Genomic DNA, 27,883 nt, shown 5'->3' with positions numbered 1-27,883 from the left:
ATTGCACAACTCTAAGTCTAGAATTGCATTCTCTCTGGTAGGCTCCAGTACAAGCTGTTCTAAGAATCCATCTCAGAGGGACTCCACGAACTCCCTTTCTTGGGGTCCAGTACCAACCTGATTCCTCCAGTCTACCGAATGGCCAAGTCCTGCACCTATTTTCTATGTTTCTATGTCTGTTAGCCTAACATCAGTAGTGGGGAAGATGCTACAGTCCATTATTAAAGATGAAATTGCGGCATATCTTGATAGCAGTGATAGGATTGGGCCGAGCCAGCATGGATTTACCAAGGGCAAATCATGCTTGACTAATCTATTGGAGTCTTTCGAGGATGTAACCAGGAAGATAGACGTGGGAGATCCAGTGGATGTGGTGTACCTTGACTTTCAGAAGGCATTTGATAAAGTACCACATAGGAGATTGGTGGGTAAAATCAGAGCATTGGGGGGAGGATATTGACATGGATAGAAAACTGGTTGGCAGATAGAAAGCAAAGGGTAGCAGTGAATGGGTGCTTCTCGGAATGGCAGGTGGTGACTAGTGGGGTGCCACAGGGCTCGGTATTGGGACCACAGCTGTTTACGATTTACGTCAATGATTTAGAGGAAGGCATTGTGAATAACATCAGCAAGTTTGCTGATGATACTAAGCTGGGTGGCAGTGTGACATATGATGAGGATGTTAGAAGAATTCAAGGTGACTTGGATAGGCTGGGTGAGTGGGCAGAAACTTGGCAGATGGCGCTTAATATGAATAAGTGTGAGGTTATTCACTTTGGGAGCAAGAACAGGAAGGCAGATTATTATCTGAACAGTGTGAAGTTAGGTAAAGGAGAAATACAAAGTGATCTAGGAGTACTTGTTCATCAGTCTCTGAAGGTGAATGAGCAAGTGCAGCAGGCAGTGAAGAAGGCTAATGGAATGTTGGCCTTTATTACAAAGGGAATTGAGTACAAGAGCAAGGAAATCCTTCTGCATTTGTACAGGGCCCTGGTGAGACCACATCTGGAGTATTGTGTGCAGTTTTGGTCTCCAGGGTTAAGGAAGGACATCCTGGCTGTGGAGGAGGTGCAGCGTAGGTTCACTAGGTTAATTCCTGGGATGTCCGGACTGTCTTACGCAGAGAGGTTAGAGAGACTGGGCTTGTACACGCTGGAATTAAGGAGATTGAGGGGGGATCTGATTGAGACATATAAGATTATTAAGGGATTGGACAAGATAGAGGCAGGAAATATGTTCCAGATGCTGGGAGAGTCCAGTACCAGAGGGCATGGTTTAAGAATAAGGGGTAGGTCATTTAGGACAGAGTTGAGGAGGAACTTCTTCTCCCAGAGAGTTGTGGAGGTGTGGAACACGCTGCCTCAGAAGGCAGTGGAGGCCAATTCTCTGGATGCTTTCAAGAAGGAGCTAGATAGGTATCTTATGGATAGGGGAATCAAGGGTTATGGGGACAAGGCAGGAACCAGGTATTGATAGTAGATGATCAGCCATGATCTCAGAATGGCGGTGCAGGCTCGAAGGGCCGAACGGTCTACTTCTGCACCTATTGTCTATTGAAATCCCCCATAACAACTGTAGCATTACCTTTGCGACATGCCAATTTTAACTGTTGATTCAACTTACACCCTACATCCAGCCTACTGTTTGGGGCCTGTAGATAACTCCCATTAGGGTCTTCCTACCCTTAGAATTTCTCAGTTCTATCCATACTGACTCTACGTCTCCTGATTCTATGTCCCCCCTTGCAAGGGACTGAATATCACTCCTCACCAACAGAGCCACCCCACCCCCTCTGCCCATCAGTGTGTCCTTTCGATAGGACGTATACCTTGAATATTTCGCATGCCCTGTTCACTTGAAGCCATGTCTCTGTTATTCCCACAACAGCATACTTATGAATTTCCAACTCTGTCTCAACCCCATCTACTTTATTTCTTATACTCTGTGCTTTCATATATAATACTTTTAATTCCTTACTCCCCTCACCTCCCATATCAGTTCCTATTTTACTTGGCCATACAGTACGATCCTTTCTTGAGCTTTCTGCTCCGTTGATTCTGTCGTCTTTCTTATCTTTTCTTATTCTCACTTTCCCTTTCACTCTATCCTTATATTTCCAGTTTGTCCCCTCCCCCCAGCTACTTAGTTTAAACACACCCGTATTGCAGTGGCAAACCTGCCTGCCAGAATGCTGGTCCCCCACCTATTAAGGTGCAACCCGTCCCTTTTGTACAATTCATCCTTACCCCGAAACATACGCCAATGGTCCAAGAATGTAAATCCTTGCTTCCTGCACCAGTTCTTCAGCCACACATTCAGATCCATTATCTCCCTGTTCTTGCCCACTCCAGCATGGGCAACTGGAAGCAAATCGGAGATAACCACACTGGAAGTCCTACTTTTCAGCCTTCTTCCGAGTCCGAACTGCAACTGGCTGTGTGTGAGTGAGTGTCGTTGCTTAAATCAAAACAAACTGCAGAGTCCCATAGCTCCGCCCCTCTCTCTCTCTTAGTAAGAATCAAACAGGAGCCAAGAAAGCCGGCGGCTGACGTCACTCAGGCACTCTCTCTTAATAATAACAGTCCACAGCAAGATAAACGTCATAGTTCATCACAGTCAGGTACAGGCAGCTGGGATCATGTGAACCCCAAGAGGAGTATAGGGGTTACTGGAGTATACTCAAAACAGAATTCAGAGATTTTGTAGGTGTATTAGGGGAAACGAGTAAATAGGAAGAACAAAGTAGACATCTTTGTGTCGAGCTGCAGGAGAAGGGAAAAGTCCTCAATGAGTATTTTTCCTGTTTATCCTGTGGAGTAAGATGTGAATAGTTCAGCCTTTGAGAAAATCAGTGCTACTATTGATAGTGAGGATGGTTGTCAGAGAGAGTTAGTCAGCTGGGTAAATGGACTGAGAAATGACAAATGTAATTTAAGTTGGTTGTGGGAGGTGTTGCATTTTGGAAATCTAAATGAGGGTAGGACATTCACAGAAAATGGTTGGGCCCTGGCGAGTGTTGGACCACAGGAGAATCTCATAGTATAGTACTAGTTCCATGAAAGCTGTACCACTGGAAAACAGGTTGGTGAAGAAGACTTTTTCTATACTGGTCTTCATCAATCAGGGTGGCAAGTTTAAAAGTTAGGGCATTTTTGTTTTACTTTATTTAGAACCACACCGCCCAGCAACCCTCGCTACAACTTTAGCCTAATATTAAAGATGGCGCCGGTATCTGGTGACTCTGAGCGTGCTCTCCCGAGCAAACTGCCCTCTACACTATCTTATACCCGAGAAACCCTTCTAAACCTCCAATCTGCGACATCTAGCAAGATCAACAACACCCTGGCGAAGCTACTGACCCAGTTGGAGACCACCGCGCCAGAAATGCTTCTTCAACTCCGGACCGCACCTGGACCCGACCAGCGAGGCCTGGTCCAAGGCCCACCGCGTTCCTGGAGATCTGCGGCCGGCTACTGTGCCGGAGCACTTAGGGACGTGGCCCATTCCGACCAGCACCTCTCTGGAACAGACGACCACACAGAAGTGACGTCAGAGACCTCAAGGTGCCCCAGACGCTTCCCTGGAGCGACCACCGTAAAGCCCCATTGGTGGACGTCCACAGCTTCCTGAAGTGAGGCCTCCACCGCTGACCTTGGAAATCGAACCCGAGGCTCAGCTGGAATGAAGGCCTCTGCAACCGTGACTCAGCTCACGGACTTGTTTCAGCCAGGAGCCCGGCCATCCGGGATTAAGTGTCGGCTTCAGGGCCCGACCCAATCGACAGCCCGGGCCCCTGGCAGCTGGAAGTGGCAGCCGAGCCTCCCTCGTCTCTCCGCCCGATGACGTGACCCGCCGATCGATCCCAGCGGGACACGTCCACCAACCTCAAAGAGCTGCCAACAGCACACTGCATCAATGGAAACCTGGAAAGATGAACTATTTACAGAGAAAGCATGGGAAAAGAGCTGGGCTGCTGGTCAGATTGAAGCTGAGGGGCTTCAGTTCCCTCTGCCCGCCATCCTATTAGCTAATGTACAAAGCCATGGAGAACAAGGTGGATGATCTTAAAAGGAGACTCACTTACTGCAGGGAGATGCAGAGCTGCTCTGTATTTTGTTTCACCGAGACCTGGCTCTCCCCTGCCAGCCCTGACTGTGCCATCCGACCGGAGAGATTTTCAATCCATCGGATGGGCCGCATGGCGTCTTTGGGCAAGACGAGGGTAGGTGGTGTCTGCCTACTGATCAACACTGGGTGGTGCTCGGACACAGTGGCACTGACAAGCTCCTGCAGCCCGGACCTGGAGCTCCTGTCGGTAAAGTGTCGTCCCTACTATCTGCCACAGGAATTCACCTCGGTCATACTGACAGCGGTCTACATTCCCCCCCAGGCGGACGTGGAGTGTGCCCTGAACATACTGTATGCCAACATCAGTGAACTTGAGACCAGGTATCCGGAGGCTTTGCTTATTGCAGCCAGAGACTTTAACCAGAACAACTTCAGAAAGGCACCGCCAAAGTTATACCAACATGTCTCCTGCTCCACTAGAGGCCCGAATATACTTGACCACTGCTACACAGCAGTCAAGGATGCCTACCGTTCCATCCCACGACCTCACTTCAGAAAATTGGACCCTCAGGCCGTACTCCTCCTCCCGGCTTACAAACAGAAACTGAAGCGGGAGGTCACGGTGTCAAAAGTGGTATTGCGTTGGATGGAGGAAACGGATGAGGTCCTCCGTGACTGCTTTGAATCGGTGGACTAGTTAGTATTCAAGGACTCGGCAGCTAACCACGATGAGTATGCCTCAGCTGTCACAGACTTTATCTGGAAGTGCATAGAGGACTGTGTGTGTCGCAAGACGATCCGGGCATTCCCTAACCGGAAACCTTGGATGAATTATGAGGTCAAGTCCCTTTTGAAGGCTGGAACTGCGGCTTTTAGGTCCGGGGATACCAGTCGCTACACAGAATCCAGGCGTGAACTCCGGAAAGCCATTAGGGATGCCAAGAGGCAATATCGAGCCAAGTTGGAAGCTCAGGCTAATCAGAAGGATGCTGGTAGACTAGGGCAGGGTCTAAATGAGATCACTGGGTGCAACAAAAAGGCTGGGAATATCAATAACTGTGGCGCTTCTCTTCCTGACGAACTTAACGTATTCTGCGCAAGATTCGAACAGAAGAGGAGCGTCCCGCTCCCTCCGGATGAACCGGACCTGGTGGCATCGAGATTCATTGTCACCGAGGAGGACGTTAGAAGGGCCTTCCTGAAGATAAATAGAAGGAAGGCGACGGGCCCAGATGGCGTCCCGGGACCGGTTCCCCGGGCCTGTGCAGGTGAACTAGCTGGAGTGTTTGCTGACATCTTCAACTGCTCCTTGCTTCAGTCTAAGATCCCCTCGTGTTTTAAGAAAGCAACGATAATCCCAGTGCCGAAGAAGAGCAAGGTGGCATGCCTGAATGACTATCGACCTGTGGCTCTGACATCAATTGCTATGAAGTTCGTCGAGCGATTGGCTATGGCACACATCAACCACAGCCTACCCAGTCAACCTCGACGCTTTGCAATTCACCTACCAGAGTGACAGGTCAACAGCAGATGCCATCCCTCTGGCCCTACATTCCTCCTTAGAACACCTGGAGAATAAAGACGCATATGTAAGGCTCCTTTTCATTGAATACAGCACTGCCTTTAATACCATCATTCCAAATAAACTGATTCCTAAGCTTCGGAACCTGGGCCTTAGCACTCAGATCTGCATCTGGATCTTCAACTTCCTCACAGACAGGACCCAGGCTGTAAAAATAGGGGACAAGCTCTCCTCTACAATCACTCTGAGCACCGGTGCCCCACAAGGAGGTGTACTCAGCCCTCTGCTGTACTCACTGTACACCCATGATTGTGTAGCCAAGTTTCCATCGAACTCAATCTATAAGTTTGCTGATGATGCCACAATTGTAGGCCGTATCTCGGGTAATGATGAGTTTGAGTACAGAGAGGAAATTAAGAACCTGGTGGCATGGTGCGAAGACAATAACCTATCCCTCAATGTCAACAAGGCGAGGGAATTGGTTGTTGACTTCAGAAGGAGTAGCGGACCGCACGACCCAATTTACATCAGTGGTGCACAAGTGGAACAGGTCAAAAGCTTTAAGTTCCTCGGGGTCAATATCACAAATGACCTGACTTGGTCCAACCAAGCAGAGTTCACTGCCAAGAGGGCTCACCAGCGCCCTTACTTCCTGAGAAAACTAAAGAAATTTGGCCTGTCCCCTAAAACCCTCACTAATTTTTATAGATGCACCATAGAAAGCATTATTTTAGGGTGCATCACAACCTGGTATGGAAGTTGTCCTGTCCAAGACTGAAAGAAGCTGCAGAAGATCGTGAGCACAGTGCAGCACATCACACAAACCAATCTTCCGTCCTTGGACTCACTTTACACCGCACGCTGTCAGAGCAGTGCTGCCAGGATAATCAAGGACACGACCCACCCAGCCAACACACTTTTCGTCCCTCTTCCCTCCAGGAGAAGGCTCTGGAGCTTGAAGACTCGTATGGCCAGATTTTGGGAAGAGCTTCTTTGCAACTGTGATAAGACTGCTGAACGAATCCTGATTCGGATCTGGGCCGTACTCTCCAAATGTCTGGACCTGCCTCTCGGTTTTTTTGCACTACCTTACTTTCCCTTTTCTATTTTCTATTTATGATTTATAATTTAAATTTTTATTATTTACTATGGACTTGTACTCCAGGGAGCGCGAAGCGCAGAATCAAAAATTGCTGTGATGATTGTATGCTCTAGTATTAATTGTTTGGCGATAATAAAGTATAAAGTATAAAGTAAAGTGTAATCATGGGACAATGTATAATGACCAATTAACCTACTAAGCTGGTATGTATTTTGGACTGAGGGAGGAAAGCGGAGGATCCAGAGCAAGCTCGTGCATTCCACAGGAAGAACGTACAAACTCCTTACAGATGACTTCAGAAATTAATTCCAATATTCCAAACTCTAATAGCATTGCTCTAACTGCGAGGCTACCATAATACCATTTAATGCTACAATGAGACCACATTTGCAATATTGCATTCAATTTTGTGTACCCTGTCTTACAAATGATGCAACTAAGTTGGAGAGAATGCAAAGGAGATTCTCAAGGATGCTGCTAGGACTTGAAAACTGAGTTGTGGAGAGATTGATCAGGTTGTGTTATTTTCATTGGAGCTTAGGAGAATGAAGGGTGATGTTATAGAGTAGTATAAAATTTTGATAGGGTGAAAGCACATAATCTTCTTCTAAAGTTGATAAATCAAGCACTAGAGGACATGGCCTTAAGCTGAGAATGAAGATATTTAATAAGAACCTGAAGGGCAACCTTTTCACCCTGAAAGTGTTCAGCGTATGGAATGAGCTATCAGAGGAATTGTATAATGCTGGAACATTCACAACATTTAAAAGGTACTTGGACAGGTACTTAGATAGGAAAGGTTTAGAGGTATATGGGCTAAATACATGAAAACAGGATTGGGTTAGATGACAGTGTTGGTCAGCATTGATGAGTTTCCACACTATGCGACACTTATGACAAAGTCTGTCAGCATCTCCATGGAACCAGACCAAGAACAACATGGATGAGAACCAAACGCTCAAAAGGGTGTGAAAGGGTTGTGACCATCCCTGGGTTTGTAAGGGGGTAAGGTAGGAAAAGATGCAGTTAAAGCAGCCTGAAGGATCTGCCAAGCTTCCACATTCATTGCTTGTTGTTGAAAGGTTAGTTTGTCCTGGCTGCTGGTTGGCCATTACTTTCCAAAATTACTTTGAGATTTATAAGAAAGGGACAGGCTTAAACCTTATGCCAACATTGCTCAGAGATGTTGAAAGTTATACATTCCATACAACACTCATTACATTCCAATAGACAATAGACAATAGGTGCAGGAGTAGGCCATTCGGCCCTTCGAGCCAGCACCGGCATTCACTGTGATCATGGCTGATCATCCACAATCAGTATCCAGTTCCTGCCTTATCCCATAACCTTTGATTCCGCTATCTTTAAGAGCTCTAACCACCTCTTTCTTGAAAGCATCCAGAGACTTGGCCTCCACAGCCTTCTGGGGCAGAGCATTCCATATATCCACCACTCTCTGGGTGAAAAAGTTTTTCCTCAACTCTGTTCTAAATGGCTTACCCCTTATTCTTAAACTGTGGCCTCTGGTTCTGGACTCACCCATCAGCGGGAACATGCTTCCTGCCTCCAGCGTGTCCAATCCCTTAATAATCTTATATATTTCAATAAGATCCCCTCTCAGCCTTCTAAATTCCAGAGTATACAAGCCCAGTCGCTCCAATCTTTCAACATATGACAGTCCTGCCATCCTGGGAATTAACCTTGTGAACCTATGCTGCACTCCCTCAATAGCAAGAATGCCCTTCCTCAAATTTGGAGACCAAAACTGCACACAGTACTCCAGGTGTGGTCTCACCAGGGCCCTGCACAGCTGCAGAAGGACCTTTTTGCTCTTATACTCAATTCCCCTTGTTATGAAGGCCAGCATGCCATTAGCGTTCTTCACTGCCTGCTGTACTTGCATGCTTGCTTTCAGTGACTGATGTACAAGAACACCTAGATCTCATTGTACTTCTCCTTTTCCTAACTTGACTCCATTTAGATAATAATCTGCCTTTCCATTCTTACCACCAAAGTGGATAACCTCACATTTATCCACATTAAACTGCATCTGCCCACTCACCCAGCCTGTCCAAGTCACCCTGCATTCTCATAACATCCTCCCTACATTTCACACTGCCACCCAGCTTTATATCATCGGCAAATTTGCTAATGTTACTTTTAATTCCCTCATCTAAATCATTAATATATATCGTAAACAGCTGCGGTCCCAGCACTGAACCCTGCGGTACCCCACTGGTCACCGCCTGCCATTCCGAAAGGGACCCATTAATCGCTACTCTTTGTCTCCTGTCAGCCAGCCAATTTTTAATCCATGTCAGTACTCTGCCCCCAATACCACGTGCCCTAATTTTGCCCAATTCCCTCTTTAGTTACTTAAAGGCTGTGAATGAAAAATGCACTCCACAAGTGCACAAGTAGTAATGGGATCAATATTATCCAACTCTGATTTTTGGTGGACAAGGTATAATTGTTGAATCCTTTTACAATAGTTCCCTGCCAAGGAAAGATCCAGTAGTGAATATCCAAAGTATGTCAAGTTCAACTTTGTTATCATTCAACCATTTGTATGTTTACCACCCAACAAAGCAAGATTCGTCCAGACCAAGGTGCACAGCACAGTACATATAACTCACACACAACACCTGAAGTGATATTTCAGAAGGCTGATGTTTAGCATAAGATCCCTTATGACACAAGTTAAAAATTAGTCAGTATAATGGTACTGACGTGTCATGTACGATAGCATGGCCTGGGGGAAGAAGCAAATTCCTGTCACAACAGTTATCGTACGAGTGCTATAGTACCTCCTATGTGATGGTGGACGGTCAAAGACTGTGGGATGGGTGGGAGTAATCCTCGACAGTGCTATGATTCCTGCATATACAGCATTCCTGATAAATATCTTGGAGGGGTGGAAGACAGACCCCAATGATCCTGTCAGCTGTCCTCACAATCCTTTGTAGGATCTTGGGGTTAGATGCCTTGCAATATCTGTACCAGACAGTGATGCAGCTGCTCTGGTGCTCCTGAAACATGATGGGGGTGGGGGAGCCTTGCTCACCTCGATCTCCTCAAAGTGGAGATGCCGCCACCTCCGTGTATTTATATAACCATTGAAACATGCAATATCCACTGGATGTAATACAGAACTTCACTGTTTGATCCTGCTGGACACATGAGGCAAAGCATATCACGTCATAAGAAATATATTAGCAATGCACAAGGGGTCCTTTCTTCTCACACTCTCATTCATGTTCTGAATACAAGGAAGGATTGTCAATAGTTACCACCATACTTTTCTTTCCTTTGTCAGAATTTGTCACCATGATGTATTTCTATGTCACGAATTAAAGCTGTTGGTGCTTCAAAGCCTGTGGTCTGGTTTTTGTTTCATGACATTTTTTATTGCTTGGGACAAATGGCTAACCAGTGTCTATCATTTCAGCTCAATTCTTTCGAAAGGTTTGCTGTAAACGTAAGTGGGGAAGGACAAGGAACACTAAAAGTAAGTGTTGTTTGCAAGTGTTTATTCTACTGAATTTATCAATGATATTCCTGTATTTACAAATCTTTGGCTTCAAAACTAAAACTATTTTCATTGTTGTACAATACAATACTTTGTATTTTACAATACTTTACATTTAGGGGTCAGAACTGTTTGAACCATCCTATTTTTGACAGGCAATGGTAAGGTGAAAAGATGCACAAATAATATTCTTCACAAACAAGAGAAAATCTGCAGATGATGGAAATCAGAGCAATACATACAAAATGGTGTAGGAACTCAGCAGGCCAGGCAGCATCTATGGAATCCAATGCTGCTGACGGGTTTTGGCCTGAAACGTCATCTGTACGTTTTTTTTTCCATAGATACTGCCTGGCCTGTTGAGTTCCTCCAGCATTTTGTGTGTGTTACTCAATTAACATTCTTACTCATTCTTCCCCATTCTGCAAAGGGTTAAAGTACAAGATCAGAAGGATGTAAGAGAAAGAGCAAAGTGTTAATTTGGAAAAGTCCTGATTTTAAATAAGTGAGGGAAGTCAAAATGAGTATATCTGAAAGCCTAAATTAGAATGCAGGGGTAAACATCTCAAAGAAGTTCAAGTTTACTGTCATAGGCATATATATCAGCGTGTAAATATTGTGAAAGCTAGCTATGAATATAAATAATATAATATGGTCCATCTGGTAAGGTGAGAGAGGGAAAAGGGATAGGAAATGTAGGAGGGGTGTTGTGGGGCATTACCCCAAGTTTGAAAAATCGATGCTCATGCCATCAGCCTCCAACCTGATGGCATGAACACTGATTTCTCAAATGTCTGGTAATGCTCCCCAACTACCTCCCTTCCCCATTTCCTATCCCCTTTTCCCTCTTTCACCTTATCTCCTTGCCTGCCCACCACCACCCTCTGGTGCTTCTTCCCCTTTTTTCTTTCTTCCATGGCCTTCAGTCTCCTTCACCAATCAAGTTCCCAGCTCTTTACTTCATCCCTACCGCTCCTGCTATCACCTTGTGTTTCTCTCTCCCCTCTCCCAACCTTTTAAGTCTACTCCTCAGCATTTTTCCTCCAGTCCTGCCAAAGGGTTTTAGCCCGAAACATAGAACATAGAACAGAGAATAGTACAGCACAGTACAGGCCCTTCGGCCCACAATGTTGTGCTGACTCTCAAACCCTGCCTCCCATATAAGCCCCCACCTTAAATTCCTCCATATACCTGTCTAGTAGTCTCTTAAACTTCACTAGTGAATCTGCCTCCACCACTGACTCAGGTAGTGCATTCCACGCACCAACCACTCTCTGAGTGAAAAATCTTCCTCTAATATCCCCCTTGAACTTCCCACCCCTTACCTTAAAGCCATGTCCTCTTCTACTGAGCAGTGGTGCCCTGGGGAAGAGGCACTGGCTATCCACTCTATCTATTCCTCTTATTATCTTGTACACCTCTATCATGTGTCCCCTCATCCTCCTTCTCTCCAAAGAGTAAAGCCCTAGCTCCCTTAATCTCTGATCATAATGCATACTCTCTAAACAAGGCAGCATCCTGATAAATCTCCTCTGTACCCTTTCCAATGCTTCCACATCCTTCCTATAGTGAGGCGACCAGAAATAGACACAGTACCCTAAGTGTGTCCTAACTAGTGTTTTATAGAGCTGCACCATTACATCGCGACTCTTAAACTCTATCCCTCGACTTATGAAAGCTAACACCCCATAAGCTTTCTTAACTACCCTATCCACCTGTGAGGCAACTTTCAGGGATCTGTGGACATGTACCCCCAGATCCCTCTGCTCCTCCGCACTACCAAGTATCCTGCCGTTTACTTTGTACTCTGCCTTGGAGTTTGTCCTTTCAAAGTGTACCACCTCACACTTCTCCGGGTTGAACTCCATCTGCCACTTCTCAGCCCACTTCTGCATCCTATCAATGTCTCTCTGCAATCTTTGACAATCCTCTACACTATCTACAACACCACCAACCTTAGTGTCGTCTGCAAACTTGCCAACCCACCCTTCTACCCCCACATCCAGGTCGTTAATAAAAATCACAAAAAGTGGAGGTCCCAGAACAGATCCTTGTGGGACACCACTAGTCACAACCCTCCAATCTGAATGTACTCCCTCCACCACCACCCTCTGCCTTCTGCAGGCAAACCAATTCTGAAACCACCTGGCCAAACCTCCCTGGATCCCATGCCTTCATCGATTATACTTTTTTCCATAGATGCTGCCTGGCCTGCTGAGCTTCTCCAGCATTTTGTGTGTGTTGCTCAAGACTAAAATTAAAATCGTTAAACATCACTGTCGATAGGCAAATATAGAGTGGAAGAGGCCATCACTGAGAGGCACATGGAATACCATGCATTACAGTATCAAACAGCATGCCTTAGTTTCTACTAAGGATAATGATATAGTAGGTGTAACATATTTAGGTTGGTTGAGAAAAGTAAATTTACTTCAAATTTGTCATACATTCATGACAAGTATCACGAGAGTATCTGCTCTCTGAATGGCAGTGATCTACATAGACTGGTCCAACAGTTTAAGAGCCCTGGGAAAATGGCACGCGTTGTTTGAACCTCGTGAAGTGTATAAATTTATAAGTTCTGGAATGGACCATTAAAAGTTAGGAATCCACTGAGTTATGCATGTCTCATAGAGTGGGGAACCATTAGACGTTGCATTATTTATTAGAAACATCTGAATGGTTTCCCACTGTATAATATCCATTAGAGGAAACTACCAAAGGTACATTAAAATGAGTGGGGAATAATCAAAAGCAAATCATACTTGGAGAAGATGGCATGCTTAAATGTTATAGGCAGTGGCACCCCCAGGTTAAGGAAGGCTGTGAAGCAATTTATCAGTATGTAAGGAATGAACAATTTTCCAGTAAAGGTAAACAAGTGATAACAAGAATTGCAACAGAAATTCACACATTTGTAGCCAGTCACTGCAAACAGGGTCAGAGCGCCAGCAGGGGCAACAAAATTCGAACATTTCTTTTTAATCAAGCCACAATGAAAATATTTTGAAATTTGCATTTAGAGACATTTTTACTATGAAATTATTCATTATTTTCAGTTTATTTTAAATTCCAATTATGTGAGTTCATTACTCTCAACCCCTTCACCTTCTTTATCTTTCTTCTTACTCTCGATACCACAAATCACTTATTTTTCTTCAATCTAAAATTTTCTCTTTATCCATATTCAATCTATTCAAAACCTAGCCCTTTCTCTCCCACTGCACTGCAATAAATATCCATGATCAAATGCAATTGCAGTTTTTTTGAATGTAGTTATTTTATGGGAAAATTTGCATGGAGATAGAGTTCTGTAAGCTGTTTCTTCACTAATCAGAGGAGACACTGTAAGTTTTAAAACAGACAGAAGAAGCATATAAACTATTCATTAGGAATGGGTCTATTTCCTGAGCACAGGCAGGTAGGAAATCTGGTGCCATTATTTCAGGAGGAGAATCCAATGAACCAAGTCTGTCATAAGATCTGGTTTCACCTCGGGAACTGTTAATGGATTATAAACTTTCAGTCAAAGCAGAAGGGAACTGCCACAAAATACAGACAAGCACAATTAAGACCTTAAGACCATAAAACATAGGAGCAGAATTAGGCCATCTGGCCCATTGAGTTTGTTTCACCATTCAATCATGGCTTATCCTTTTTTATAATCTCCTCCTCAATCCCAGTTCCCGGACTTCTCCCCGTAACCTTTGATGCCATATCCAATCAAAAACCTATCAATCTCTGTTTTAAATACACCCAACAACCTGGCCTCCATAGCTGCACGTGGCAACAAATTCACCACCCTTTGGCTAAAGAAATTTTTCCGCATCTTGGTTTTGAAAGAGTGCTCCTCGATACTGAGGCTGTGCCCTCTTGTCCGAGACTCTCCCACCATGGGAAACATCCTTTCCACATCTACTGCGTCTAGGCCTTTCAACTTTCAAAAGGCTTCAATGAGAAGCCCCCTCATCCTACTTAATTCCAGTGAGTACAGACCTGGAGCGATCAAACGTTCCTCATATGATAACCCTTTCACTCCTGGAATCATCCTTGTGAACCTCCTATGAACCCTCCTCAATGCCAGTACACCTTTTCTAAGATGAGGGGCCCAAAACTGTTCACAATACTCAAGGTGAGGCCTCACCAGTGCCTTATAAAGCCTCAGCATCACATCCCTGCTCTTGTATTCTAGACCTCTTGAAATGAATGCTAACATGGCATTTGCCTTCCTCACCACTAACTCAACATGCAAATTAACCTTCAGGGTGTTCTGCACAAGGACTCCCAAGTCCCTCTGCATCTCAGATTCCTTGATTTTGTCTCCGTTCAGAAAATTGTCCACACATTTATTTCTACTATCAAAGTGCATAATCATGCATTTTCCAACATTGTATTTCATTTGCCACTTTCTTGCCCACTCTCCTAATCTGTCTAAGTCTTTCTGCATCCTATCTGTTTCCACAACCCTACCTGCCCCTCCACCAGTCTTCGTATTATCTTCAAACTTGGCAACAAAACCATCTATTCCATCATCTAAATCATTTATATACAGCATAAAAAGAAGTGGTCCCAACACCGACCACTGCAGAACACCACTAGTCATTGACCGCCAACCAGAAAAGGATCATTTTATTACCACTCGCTGCTTCCTACCAATCAGCCAATGCTCTTACCATGTTAGTAACTTTCCTGTAATACCATGGGTTCTTAAGTGTAAGCAGCCTTCTGAAAGTCCAAATATACAGCATCCACTGCATCCCCTTTATCTATCCTATGTGTAATCTCCTCAGAAATTTCCAAAAGGTTCGTCAGTCAAGATTTTCCCTGAAGGAAGCTATGCTGACTTTGTACTTTCTTGTCCTGTGTCACCAAATACTCCATCACCTCATTGTTAGTAATTGACTCTAACATCTTCCCTCATCTTCCCAACCATTGAGGTCATGCTAACTGGTCTATAATTTATTTCTGCTGCCTTTCCCTTTTCTTAAAGAGTGGAGTCTCTAACGCTACTTCTTTCAGAACCCTAGGGTGCAGTTCCTCCTACCTGGGTGGCCTATGTACCTTCAGGTCATTCAGCTTTTTGAACACCTCCTCTCTTGTAACAGTCCTTCTCTCTTGCTAATGTCTTCCACAGTGACGACTGACGCAAAATACTCATTTAGTTCATCAGCTACCTCCTTGTCCCCCATTATTATTTCTCCTGCTTCATTTTCTAGCGGTGCTATATCCACTCTCGTCTCTCTTTTATTTTTAACATACTTAAAAAAAACTTCTACTAACGACTTAGATATTATTTGCTAGCTTGCTTTCCCTTCTAATAATATTTTTAGTTGCTCTCTGTAGGTTTTCAAGAACTTACCAATTCTCCATCTTCCCACTAATTTTTGCTTTGTTGTATGCCCTTTCTTTTGCTTTTACAATAGCTTTGACCTCCCTTGTCAGCCACGGTTGTACTATTTTACCATTTGAGTATTTCTTCATTTTGGAATATATATGTCCTGCACCTTCCGCATTTTTCCCAGAAACACACACCCAGCTGTTCTGCTGATATCGCTGCCAGCAGCTCCTTCCAATTTACTTTGGCCAACTCCTTTCTCATGCAACTGTGATTTCCCTTACTCCACAGAAATACTGCTACATCAGACTTTACTTTCTCCTTATCAAATTTCAGGTTAAACACAATCATATTGTGATCACTGGTTCTGAAGAGTTCTTTTACCTTAAGTTCCTGAATCGCCTCTGGTTCATTACATAACACCCAATCCAGTATAACTGATCCCCTAGCAGGTTCAACAACCATCTCATAGGCATTCAACAAACTCACTCTCTTGAGATCCTTTACCAAATCTCGCATGACTACCATTACATTACCCTTTTGACCTCCGTTTTCTATTTCCTGTTGTAACTTGTGTTCCACCTCCTAGCCACTGTTGTGAGGCCTGTAGATAACTGCCATCAATGTCCTTTTACCCTTGCAGTTTCTTAACTCAACCCACAAGGATTCAACATCTTCTGATCCAATGTCACATCTTTCTACTGATTTGATGCCATTCTTAACCAGTGGAGCCACACCATCCCCTCTGCCTACCTTCCTATCCCTCCGATATAACGTGTAATTTTGGACATTCAACTCACTACTGCAACCATCCTTTAGCTACGATTCAGTGATGGCCACAACATCATACCTGTCAATCTGTAATAAATGCTGTAGAATGCTTCTGAAATTTGTAATTAGGGCATTTATTACAATTAAGTTTGTCAAGTAGTTGCTGTTAAAACAAGTGACATGCAGTAGAAATTGAACAATGCAATTCAGCGTATTAATTATGCATATTGTTGACCTACATTTCACAGTACCTTTACTGGTGGCCTTTTTCTTCAGTCCCCATTTGCTGAACTGTATACCCCTGCTAATAGTGTTGGAATACTTCTTCCCCACCATGTCTCCCCCTCCCTGCCTCTGTATTTAATCAAGTTCTTTGATTCAGTAAGGTAGACTTACTACATAAATGGTATATGGCATAGGAGGGAGAAGGTGCAAGGGTGACTGGGTCTGGGGTGAACTATGGGTGTGAGGAAGAAGAGACAGGTACATCATGGAAGACAAAGTGAAGTGGAAGAGACGCCAGGAGGAACAGAGAGGAAGAAGAAAGGAAAACGAAGGGGCAGAGAGAAAAGAGGGGAGGGAGAGCAATGAACAAACATTATTAGTTAGATTGATTTAAAACAAAAAATAATTGACACTGTAATTAGATCATTATGTTTTCCTGTATGCATTCCCTTGGATCCAGTGTCATCTTTCTGAATCATTCAAGATGCAAGTTTATTTGTCATATGCACATCAACCACAGTGACTTGTGTCATTAGCATTGACACCTAACACACATCCTCCCCTATCTTTCTATCAATGTTCGCACTAGAATTGTCATACTTATTAATATCACTGACTGACACCACTTATCACTAATTAGTATCATTTATCACTTATTAATATCAAGGCCAGAATTTGCATACTATATCACTTATTACAAAAAATAGAACTAAAAGAAAATCTAATCAAGAATTATTAACAAATTCAATCCAGCCAGCAAAAAGGTGCAGAAATGCCAGTTAAACATTAAAGAACAGATTCACTGCCCTTTTAGAAATGGTTATTGAAGAAAGATCAGGAGTTGTATTCAAGACTAGTTATTTGATATAAATCAATAAATGCCCTTTTAAAATATTAATATACTACATTTCTCTATTTTATTTGTAGTTTAGCTTCTGGATGATAATCTGTTTCTTTTCTGCAGATTTTGACCGCTTATTATGCAATGTTGCCTAAGGAGAGACAGGAATGCAAGGATTTCAACTTAAACATAGATGTTCAAAATATTCAGGCTGGTGAGCAATGCACTCGGACTGTTTCTAAATGAGCTTCTCAGTATTCGCCAAGCCAGATCAAACTCTGAAATATAGCAAGAATCTTCACTGCAGTTCTCAGGCTTTTGTTACGGAATGTTAAATAATATCCCAATATTGTTGTATTACTCTCTAGCCATTTCTTTATTTCAATGAATTTTCTCTCTCCTTGTCTATGACTATAGTCTGTCTATTCCTATGCATATCTGCTGTCATTCAGGGGTTTGAGCAAACCAAGAAAACAGTGGGGCTAAAAGAGCACCAGGAAAGGAAAGGTTTCAGTTCCTCTTCAAGTTAGTTACCTTTCAGTGTCAGTCTTTCATGGATAAGTGTTATACTTGTTGATTTGTGAGATTGAATGAAATAAGGATTGCAAGGGACAAAGTTGGTCCTCTGGCAGACCAGAATGGCAATCCATGTGTGGAGCCAAAAGAGATGGGGGAATTGTTAAACAAACTATTTGCATCTGTATTTACTCAGGAGACAGATGCAGAGTCTATGGAGGTGAGGCTGTGCGGCATCAACTTCATGGACCCTATACAGATTACAGAAGAGGAGGTATTTGCTTTCTTGAGGCAAATCAGCATGGATAAATCCCCAGGGCCTGGCAAGATGTTCCCTCGGACCCTAAGGGAGGCAAGTGCAGAAATTACAAACAAGAGAAAATCTGTGGATGCTAGAAATTCCAAGCAACACATGCAAAATGCTGGAGGCAGCATCGATGGAAAAGTGTGCAGTCAATGTTTCGGGTTGAAACCCTTTTCCACAGATGTTGCCTGGCCTGCCGAATTCCTCCAGCATTTTGTGCATGTTGCAAGTGCATAAATTGCTGGGGTCCTAGAAGATAGATTTAAATCATCCTTTGCAGCAGGAGAGGTACCAGAGGATTGGGGGATTGCCAGTGTTGTTCCGCTGTTTAAGAAAGGCTCTAAACATAAAGCAGGAATTTGTACGCTGGTGAATCTGACATCAGTAGTGGGAAAGTTATTGGAAAGTAGTTAAGGGACCAGATATATGAGGGGTGATTGATAAGTCAGTGGCCTAAGGTAGAAGGAGTCAATTTTAGAAAACCTAGCACATTTATTTTCAACATAGTCCCCTCCTACATTTAGACACTTAGTCCAGCGGTCGTGCAGCATACAGATCCCTTCGTTGTAGAAGTCAGTGTCTTGGACCTCCAGAAGTGATCCACAGCAGGGGTGATTGATATGTTTGTGGCCAAAGTTAGAAGGAGATAGGTTATACAGCTCTCGTTACATGCACATGCAGTTCAACTCTTTGAGTGACTATGCAGAAAGTTTGAACTTAATAACTCATCTCCTTTAGTAAAGAATCTTCTTTAGTGAAGAATAGAATCAGAATCAGGTTTATTATCACCGGCATGTGACATGAAATTTGTTAACTTAACAGCAGCAGTTCAATGCAATACACAACATAGCAGAGAAAAAATAAATAAAGTAAAAATAACAATAATATTAAATAAGCAAGTAAATCAATTACAGTATATGTATATTGAATAGATCTTTTAAAAGTGCAATAACAGAACGACTGAGGTAGTGTCCAAAGATTCAATGTCCATTTAGGAATTGGATGGCATAAGGGAAGGAACTGTTCCTGAATTGCTGACTGTGCGCCTTCAGGCTTCTATACCTCCTACCTGATGGTAACAGTGAGGAAACGGCGTGCCTTGGGTGCTGGACATCCTTAATAATGGATGTTGCCTTTCTGAGACACCGCTCTTTGTAGGCTAGTACCAAAGATGGAACTGACTAGATTTACAACCCTCTGCAGTTTCTTTCGGTCCTGTGCAGTAGCCACTCCATACCAGACAGTAATGCAGCCTGTCAGAATGCTCTCCACAGTACAAGTATAGAAGTTTTTGAGTGTATCTGTTAACATGACAAATCTCTTCAAACTCCTAATAAAGTATAGCCGCTGTCTTACCTTCATCATAACTACATTGATATGTTGGGACCAGATTAGATCCTCAGAAAACTTGACATCCAGGAACTTGAAAATGTTCCCTCTCTCCACTTCTGATCCCTCTGTGAGGATTGGTATGTGTTCCTTTGTCTTACGCTTCCTGAAGTCCACAATCAGCTCTTTCGTCTAACTGGCGTTGAGTGCCAGGTTATTGCTGCAGCACCATTCCACTGGTTAGCATATCTCACTCCTGTACGCCCCCTCGTCATCACCTGAGATTCTACCAACAATGGTTGTATTGTCAGCAAATTTATAGATAGCATTTGAGCTATGCCTAGCCACATGGTCGCGTGTGTATACAGAGAGTTGAGCAGTGGGCTAAACACAACCCTCTGAGGTGCGCCAGTGTTGATCGTCAGCGAGGAGAATATGTGATCACCAGTCTGCACAGATTGTGGTCTTCCGGTTAGGAAGTCAAAGATCCATTTGCAGAGGGAGGTACAGAGGCCCAGGTTCTGCAACTTCTCAATCAGGATTGTGGGAATGATGGTATTAAATACTGAGCTATAGCTGATGAACTGCACCCTGACGTAGGTGTTTATGTTGTCCAGGTGGTGTAAAGACATGTGGAGAGCCATTGAGATTGTGTCTGCCATTGACCTATTGTGCGATAGGCAAATTGCAATGGGTTCAGGTCCTTGCTGAAGCAGGACTTCAGTCTAGTCATGACCAACCTCTCAAAGCATTTCATCACTGTCGATGTGAGTGCTACCTGGTGATAGTCATTAAGACAGCCCACATTATTCTTCTTAGGCACTGGTATAATTGTTGCCTTTTTGAAGCAAGTGGGAACTTCCGCCTGTAGCAGTGAGATGTTGAGAATGTCCATGAATACTCCGGCTAATTAGTTGGCACAGGTTTTCAGAGCCTTACCTCCATCAGGCCCTTCCTCCTTGTGAGGGTTCACTCTCTTTAAAGACAGCCTATCATTGGCCTCTGAGTCAGAGATCACAGGGTCATCAGGTGCAGCAGGGATCTTCACAGCAGTAGCTGTGTTCTCCCTTTCAAACTGCGCGTAGAAGGAGTTGAGTTCATCTGGTAGTGAAGCATCGCTGCCTTTCATGCTATTGGGTTTCGCTTTGTTGGAAGTAATGTCTTGCCGTGTATCCAATGTTACCTCCAAGCTCGTTCGAAATTTTCTCTTCACCCTTGAAATAGCCCTCCACAAATCATACCTGGTTTTCTGGTACAGGCTTGGGTCGCCGGACTTGAATGCCACAGACCTACCCTTCAGCGGACGATGTACCTCCTGGTTCATCCATGGCTTTTGGTTTGGGAATACAGTAAGTCTTTGTAGGCATACACTCATCCAGAAAGGTTTTAATGAACTACAGCATACTCATCCAGGTTCAAAGATGAATCCTGAGTACAGTCCAGTCCAGAAAGAAAGAAAAAACGAAAAGAGCCCATTATAATTAAAGAGTCAAATGTCCACAAGTTGGAGCTCAGCTCTTCCAAGAGTCATTCATAGGCGCCGATCCTCAATCGACTGCAGCACTTTGCTCCAACAAATCACAGTCCCCCACTGGATCGAATCCTATGACTGGTTCTCTCCAGCGTCTGCTCTCTCCATCTCCCGCCAAACAAAAGATCCAGCTCACATTCCAAAGCACCCGTTATCTCTTACCATAACCCAAACACTGCTTCTACAGAAAGACCATTACTTTAGCAATGTAACCTTTCCCTGTGTGTTACATAGATGACAATGTAATGAATAGGATTAGCAAATTTGTTGAATACACAGATTGGGAGTATAGTAGACAGTGAGGAAGGCTATCATGGCTTGCAGGGGAATCTGCATCAGTTGGAAAAATGAGCTGAAAAACAGCAATAGAACTTAATACAGACAAGTGTGAGGTTTTACCATTCAGGGCCCCAGACAGTCCTTCCAGGTGAGGCGACACTTCACCTGTGAGTCGGCTGGGGTGATATACGGCGTCCGGTGCTCCCGATGTGGCCTTCTATATATTGGCGAGACCCGACGCAGACTGGGAGACTGTTTTGCTGAATACCTATGCTCTGTCCGCCAGAGAAAGCAGGATCTCCCAGTGGCCACACATTTTAATTCCACATCCCATTCCCATTCTGATATGTCTACCCACGGCCTCCTCTACTGTAAAGATGAAGCCACACTCAGATTGGAGGAACAACACCTTATATTCCATCTGGGTAGCCTCCAACCTGATGGCATGAACATTGACTTCTCTAATTTCCACTAATGCCCCACCTCCCCCTCGTATCCCATCCGTTATTTATTTATATACACACATTCTTTCTCTCTCTCTCCTTTTTCTCCCTCTGTCCCTCTCACTATACCCCTTGCCCATCCTCTGGGGTTTTTCCCCCTCCCCCTTTTCCTTCTCCCTGGGCCTCCTGTCCCATGATCCTCTCGTATCCCTTTTGCCAATCAACTGTCCAGCTCTTGGCTCCATCCCTCCCCTTCCTGTCTTCTCCTATCATTTTGGATCTCCCCCTCCCACTTTCAAATCTGTTACTAGCTCTTCCTTCAGTTAGTCCTGACGAAGGGTCTCGGCCCGAAACGTTGACTGTGCCTCTTCCTAGAGATGCTGCCTGGCCTACTGCGTTCACCAGCAAATTTGAAGTGTGAGGTTTTGCACTTTGGTAGGATCAAACATAGTAGGTCTTGCATAGTGGGTGGTAGGACACTGAGGAGTGTGGTAGAATATGGGATCGGGGAATACAGGGCTATTATTCATTGAAAGTGGTGTCATAGGTAGATAAGGTTGTAAAGAAAGTTTTTGGCACATTGGCCTTCATAAATCAAACTATTGAGTACAGGAGATGGAATGTTATGTTGAAGATGTATAAGATGTTGGTGAGGCCTAATCTGGAGTATCCTGTGCAGTTTTGATCACCTACCTACAGGAAAGATGTCAATAAAGTTGAAAGAATGTAGAGAAAATTTACAAGGACGTTGCCAGGTCTGGAAGACCTGCATTACAAGGAAAGATTACGAGGAAATTTGATAGAGGTATACAAAATTATGAGGGGTATAGATAGGGTAAATGCAAGCATGCTTTTTCCTCTGAGGTTAGGTGGGACTACAACCAGAGGCCATGGGTTAAGGGTGAAAGGTGAAAAGTTTAAGGAGAACGAGGAGAAATTTCTTCACCCTGGGTCGTGAGAGTGTGGAACGAACTGCCAGCACAAGTGGTGCAGCGAACTCGATTTCAATGTTTAAATGAAGTTGGGTAAGTACATGGATAGAAGGAGCATGGAGGGCTATGGTTCCAGTGCAGGTAATGGGAGTAGGCAGTTTAAAAGAGTCAGCACATACTAGATGGGCTGAAAGGCCTGTATCTATGCAGTACTTTTCTAGGACTATTACTCCAAATTCAAGATTCAAAGATACAAAACACTTTATTGTCATTCTAACTGTACATCAGCTCTGCAGGGCAGAATGAGACAGCGTTTCCCAGGAGCAGTGCAATCATAACATAACAAATGCAACACTGAATAATAAACATAAGAATAAATAGTAAAACACAACAGCCACATGTCAGTTAATATCAAGCTATAAGTGTCCAGTGCAAGTTAAAAGTGTCCAAAGCAGAGTCAGGTAGAGCAGCTATTTAGCAGTCTGACTGCCTGTGGAGGAAGCTGTTTAGTAGCCTTGTGGTTTTAGTTTTGATGCTCCTGTAACGTTTGCCTGATGGCAGAAGAACAAGCAGTTCATGGAGAGGGTGTGAGGGGTCTTTAATGATGTACCGTGTCTTCTGGAGGCATCGACTCTGAAAGAGGTCTTGGACAGAAGGTAGTGAGACCCCAATAACCTTCTCTGCTCCCCTAACCACCCTCTGCAAGGCTTTTTTGCCGACAGCACTGCAGCTGGAGTACCAGGTTGTGATGCTAAAGGTCAGCACACTCTCAACCACACCTCTGTAGAATGTAGTTAAGATGTTAGTGGGGAGTGATGCTTGTTTAAGCTTCCTCAGAAAGTGCAATCTCTGCTGGGCCAGTTTCACAATCCCAGTGGTGTTCCTGAAAACTGGAGATTAAGATCAACCATATCAGTTACATAACTACAAATATTAGCAGCAAGTCTGATATAGCTTTACAATCATCCAACAGTCAGATATATCCCAAATGATTTATGCTATTAGGCCTCCAAGCAGTCAGGAGTTATCCACTTGCATAATTCCTCAACTATTGCAATGTTTTTCCAAGGTATTTAAAATTGCAAAGAATTGATATCACACAGGGTTGCTGATGGAAAAAATAGAACTTGGAAGCAAAAATGAGGAGAGAGTTAAGAATAGAAAACATTTCACTTGCCAGTAATGGAGTTTGGAACTGGCTGTCTCAAAAGGTGGCAGATGGAGAAACAGTACCTTTAAATAATGAGCAAACGCACTCGAATCAACAACTGAGAAATGCGATTAGCCTCTCGTGTTTGGACAATATGGTCGCAAATGGCTGTCAAGCCTCCATCTGATCAGTGAGCTCCTTGAGACTATGCATATTCCATAAAGTGTTTGAATCTGGAGTAGATTTGACAGGACAGAGGGTTCTAGGGAAGGAATTGTACTGTCTAAGGAGAAATGGTCAGATTCTGGGCAATGTTCATTATCTTCTTGCTATTGGATTAATTCCACAGAGCAGATAATTCTGCATAAATCAAATTTGATTGAAAATGTTGAATTGATTAGAGGACTCCGTTCAATGCAAATGAATTGTCTTCTGTGATACTAAAGCGTCAGATAAGTAGTCAGAGGAATAGCAGCAAATCAGCAGGTTGACAGTTCAAAATATAAGCTGCACATAAAGTCAGTTTCAGCTTTGTCGATGAAACTGTTGCTTCCAGAAAAATCATGGATTTAGGCTACACTGAGCTATTTGAACAGCTGTCCAATAGGGCAGTATGGAGTGAATGCTGCACAGTCAGACATGATTTATTCCAAATCAGATACAAACTTCAGTTCACCAAGGAATAACACCTCAGGTTGATGTTATCCCCTGGCGAACTGGTCAACAGTTATTCCTGAAAACCTGCACATGGATGCAGGGCTAAAATCTTGCTTCCATTTACTAGATTACAGCGGCAAGTGAAAGTAGTTTTTAATTATATAAGTTACATTGAAGAATGCACTTCTCCTTTATTCATGTTAGAACAACAATTGGAAATCAAATTATTTGTGATTAAAATAACTCACCTTCCTTTACATATTTGTAGCCAAGAGACCTGAAGGTGCTCAGAATACTCTCCTGATAAAAATCTGTGCACGGTAAGTGGCTCAAACCTCAATGAGTTTGCAGTTGCATTTGTATTTTGTTATCAGGCAAGAAGTTGGTTTCAGGAATTAATGAGAGAAAACATAAGAAAAGAGGAACTTTGGATAACTATGAGGCTTTTGATCCTGCTTCAACATCCAGTAAGATCATGTCTGATCAATGATCCATATCCTGTTTAATTTATCCCTCAAAAATGCCTGTGACAGAGTTCACAAATAAAGGATTATTGCCCAAACATTTATTGCCATTTTAGAAGAAAGTTCCAAAGCCAAGAGACAGTGCATCTTTCTTTCTGTCTGTGCTAAACTTCCCTATTTTTAAAAAAAGAACACCAAATTGAGCTTCCTATTAGAAAAGACCATTGGTATGGCTTACATCCAGACACAAAATCCTAAACCAGAACCTGTGTGTCCTGAGTGTGGAATGAGCTGCCAGATGAAGTGGGAGATGCGGACTCACTTTTAACATTTAAGGAAAACCTGGACAGGTACATGGATGGGAGGTGTATGGAGGGATATGGTCCAGGTGCAGATCAGTGGGACTAGGCAGAAAAATGGTTCGGCACAGCCAAGAAGGGCCAAAAGGCCTGTTTCTGTGCTGTAATGTTCTATGGTTCTATGGAGGAGCACTCCTCACAGCAATGAGACTACCAATCACTTCCCTCTGCTGCCGTCAGGGGTCCTTGGCCACAAAAGGCACATGAAGCACACAGAAAATGCTCATCGCGGACAAGGAGGTACATTGCTCCTGGAAAACGGTGCGTGATAGGGCAGTGGGACGGAACGTGGAGCTGATGGAGAAGAACGGTGGTAGAGGTGTGGCTACAAAACCCGCTGAGCCCACTAGGAAAGATTCTGCTTCAGGAATGAGACTTGACACGTGTTGTGCAAAGAAATTTGTATCACACAAAATATTCCAGTCCTCACTTTCAAAAGTGAATAACCCCACAGAATAGACGGTGCTGAATGAAGCTCATTATTTCAAGCCAGCAGCATACTATTGTTTACACCTTGTAGAGTGGTGATCCTCTAATGGGGTTTCATGCAGAGATGGTTGAGAGGTGTCACTGATTAAGAACTATTCATCATTGGGAGAACGCTCATAGTCCTCATCAGAAGTAACCTCACTTTGCTCTCCTCTTTTGTTTCAGTTACACTCCAAAGATCTGCCATGCTCTAATCTATTTTACTTTGCCCTTTACAGCTATCATGACAGAAACGAATCCTCAATGGTCATTTTAGATATCTCCATGTTGACTGGATTCTCTCCAGATACCAATGATCTTGGTCAAGTATGTCATGTTTTAGTCATTAAGAATAACTTGAATTTATTTAGCAGAAATATTCATGTACATATTTTGAACTAAGGTTACAGAAGAGATAGGTGGAGCATATATTCTGATGGTTTTGAGACATTCTGCATGGGCTAGCAAAGAGAATCAAATGTCCATAAAAATACTGGAGTAGCCCTCATAGCTCAATTGAACTTTATCATCACTATTTAAACCAGTAATGTCAAGAGAGAATCTACCAGTGATGTGTTAATGTAGAAGAAGTATTCAGAACCTGTGAAGCATAATGAAGAAGAATATATTTACCCACTGCTCTTCACTAGCAGGCTACCATCTTACTTCCCCTGACTTTCACCACACTATAATTCTGTGCCTTCTTACCCTTCAGTGCCACCACCACTCTCTCACCAATCCAACCTGCTGGTGTGTCATAAGGTGGTGGCTGGGAATGGACCCAAGTGCAAGACACAGACACTGAAGTACTAGGGACAGGACTAGGATACAGGGTGAGGGTTAGGGCATGGACACGAAAACCAGGAACACGGAACAGGACTGGACAAGAGAGCTAGGAGCCTGGGTTTGGACTCCGAGCCAGAGACTGGACAAGGACCCAGAACCTGGGTCTTGCCTCTGGCTTGGACCCCAGAGCTAGGCAAGGACGTGACTTGGCTGGCAGGCAGGACAAGGCTGGAGACCAGAGACTTGAGGTGAGACTGGAGACCAGAGACTTGAGGCGAGGCTGGAGACCAGAGACTTGAGGTGAGGCTGGAGACCAGAGACTTGAGGTGAGACTGGAGACTAGAGACTTGAGGCGAGGCTGGAGACCAGAAAATTGAGGCGAGGCTTGAGACTTTGGGTCTTGAAGCTTGGCTTGGGGCAAGGCTCGAGGCTTGGGGTCTTGAAACTCCTCCTGGGCAGGGCGCGGATCACCGGGGCAGGGCACGGATCACCTGGGCAGGGCGTGGTACTCTACCCAACGGAGGCAAGGGACAGAACAAACTGTAGGTAACGGCAATATGGCCTGGCTTACCTGACGGAGGCAAGGGACTGGAAGGACAGAACCAACCATAGGTAACGGCAAGACGGCCTGGCTTACCCGGCGGAGGCAAGGGACAGGAAGGGACAGAACCAACCATAGGTAATGGCAAGACGGCCTGGCTTACCCGACGGAGGCAAGGGACAGGAAGGGACAGAACCAACCGCAGGGTAATGGCAAGATGGCCTGACTTACCCGGCGGAGGCAAGGGACAGGAAGGGAGCTGGGTACAGGGTGGCTCCAGGACAAGACTGCAAGCGAGAGTTACCAGCAAGACAAGGCAAGGATTCCCGCAATGCAAGGTGAGAGAAGAACTTCAGGTGAGGTGAGAGTTACTGACAAGACAAGGCAGGGCTTCACGTGAGGAAACAGAAGGCAGAGTAAGGACAAGAACAATCCAGCGGTCATGCCCTGGTCTTTGGAGGTATTTATACAGCCAGCCCCAACGAGAATCAGCTGCCTCAATTAGTGCTCAACAGAAACAGAAACAGGGTAGACAGGAAAACCTGGAGCAATGGGTCGATGGACTGGACCATGAATGGAATGCGGACTTCACGGACCCGACTATGACAGACCCCCCCCCCCCCACCCCCCGCCTCTATGGAAGCCTCCTGGCGACCAAACAGGCTATCCAGACTATGGACGACCCGGGCCGGTGGGAGGGTATTTAACAGAAGGGAATCCCAGGTGGCAAG

At 44.2% G+C, this 27,883-nt stretch overlaps 1 protein-coding gene across 2 annotated transcripts in view; it reads left to right on the top strand.

Annotated features, from left to right (window-relative positions):
- Window positions 1-27,883, top strand: part of LOC140191934 (venom factor-like) — a 264,302-nt gene that overhangs the window by 217,875 nt on the left and 18,544 nt on the right. For both annotated transcript variants that reach the window (XM_072249822.1, XM_072249823.1), the window contains exons 31-34: window positions 10,141-10,200; window positions 17,517-17,607; window positions 24,803-24,854; window positions 26,065-26,152. In XM_072249822.1, the coding sequence (XP_072105923.1) occupies window positions 10,141-10,200; window positions 17,517-17,607; window positions 24,803-24,854; window positions 26,065-26,152 (291 nt within the window). The remainder of the gene's footprint in view (window positions 1-10,140; window positions 10,201-17,516; window positions 17,608-24,802; window positions 24,855-26,064; window positions 26,153-27,883) is intronic.

The sequence above is a fragment of the Mobula birostris genome, chromosome X (genome assembly GCF_030028105.1).
Source record: "Mobula birostris isolate sMobBir1 chromosome X, sMobBir1.hap1, whole genome shotgun sequence".
NCBI lineage: Eukaryota > Metazoa > Chordata > Chondrichthyes > Myliobatiformes > Myliobatidae > Mobula > Mobula birostris.
The sequence above is the reverse complement of the archived record's forward strand: the minus strand, read 5'-3'. Positions and strand labels throughout refer to the sequence as shown.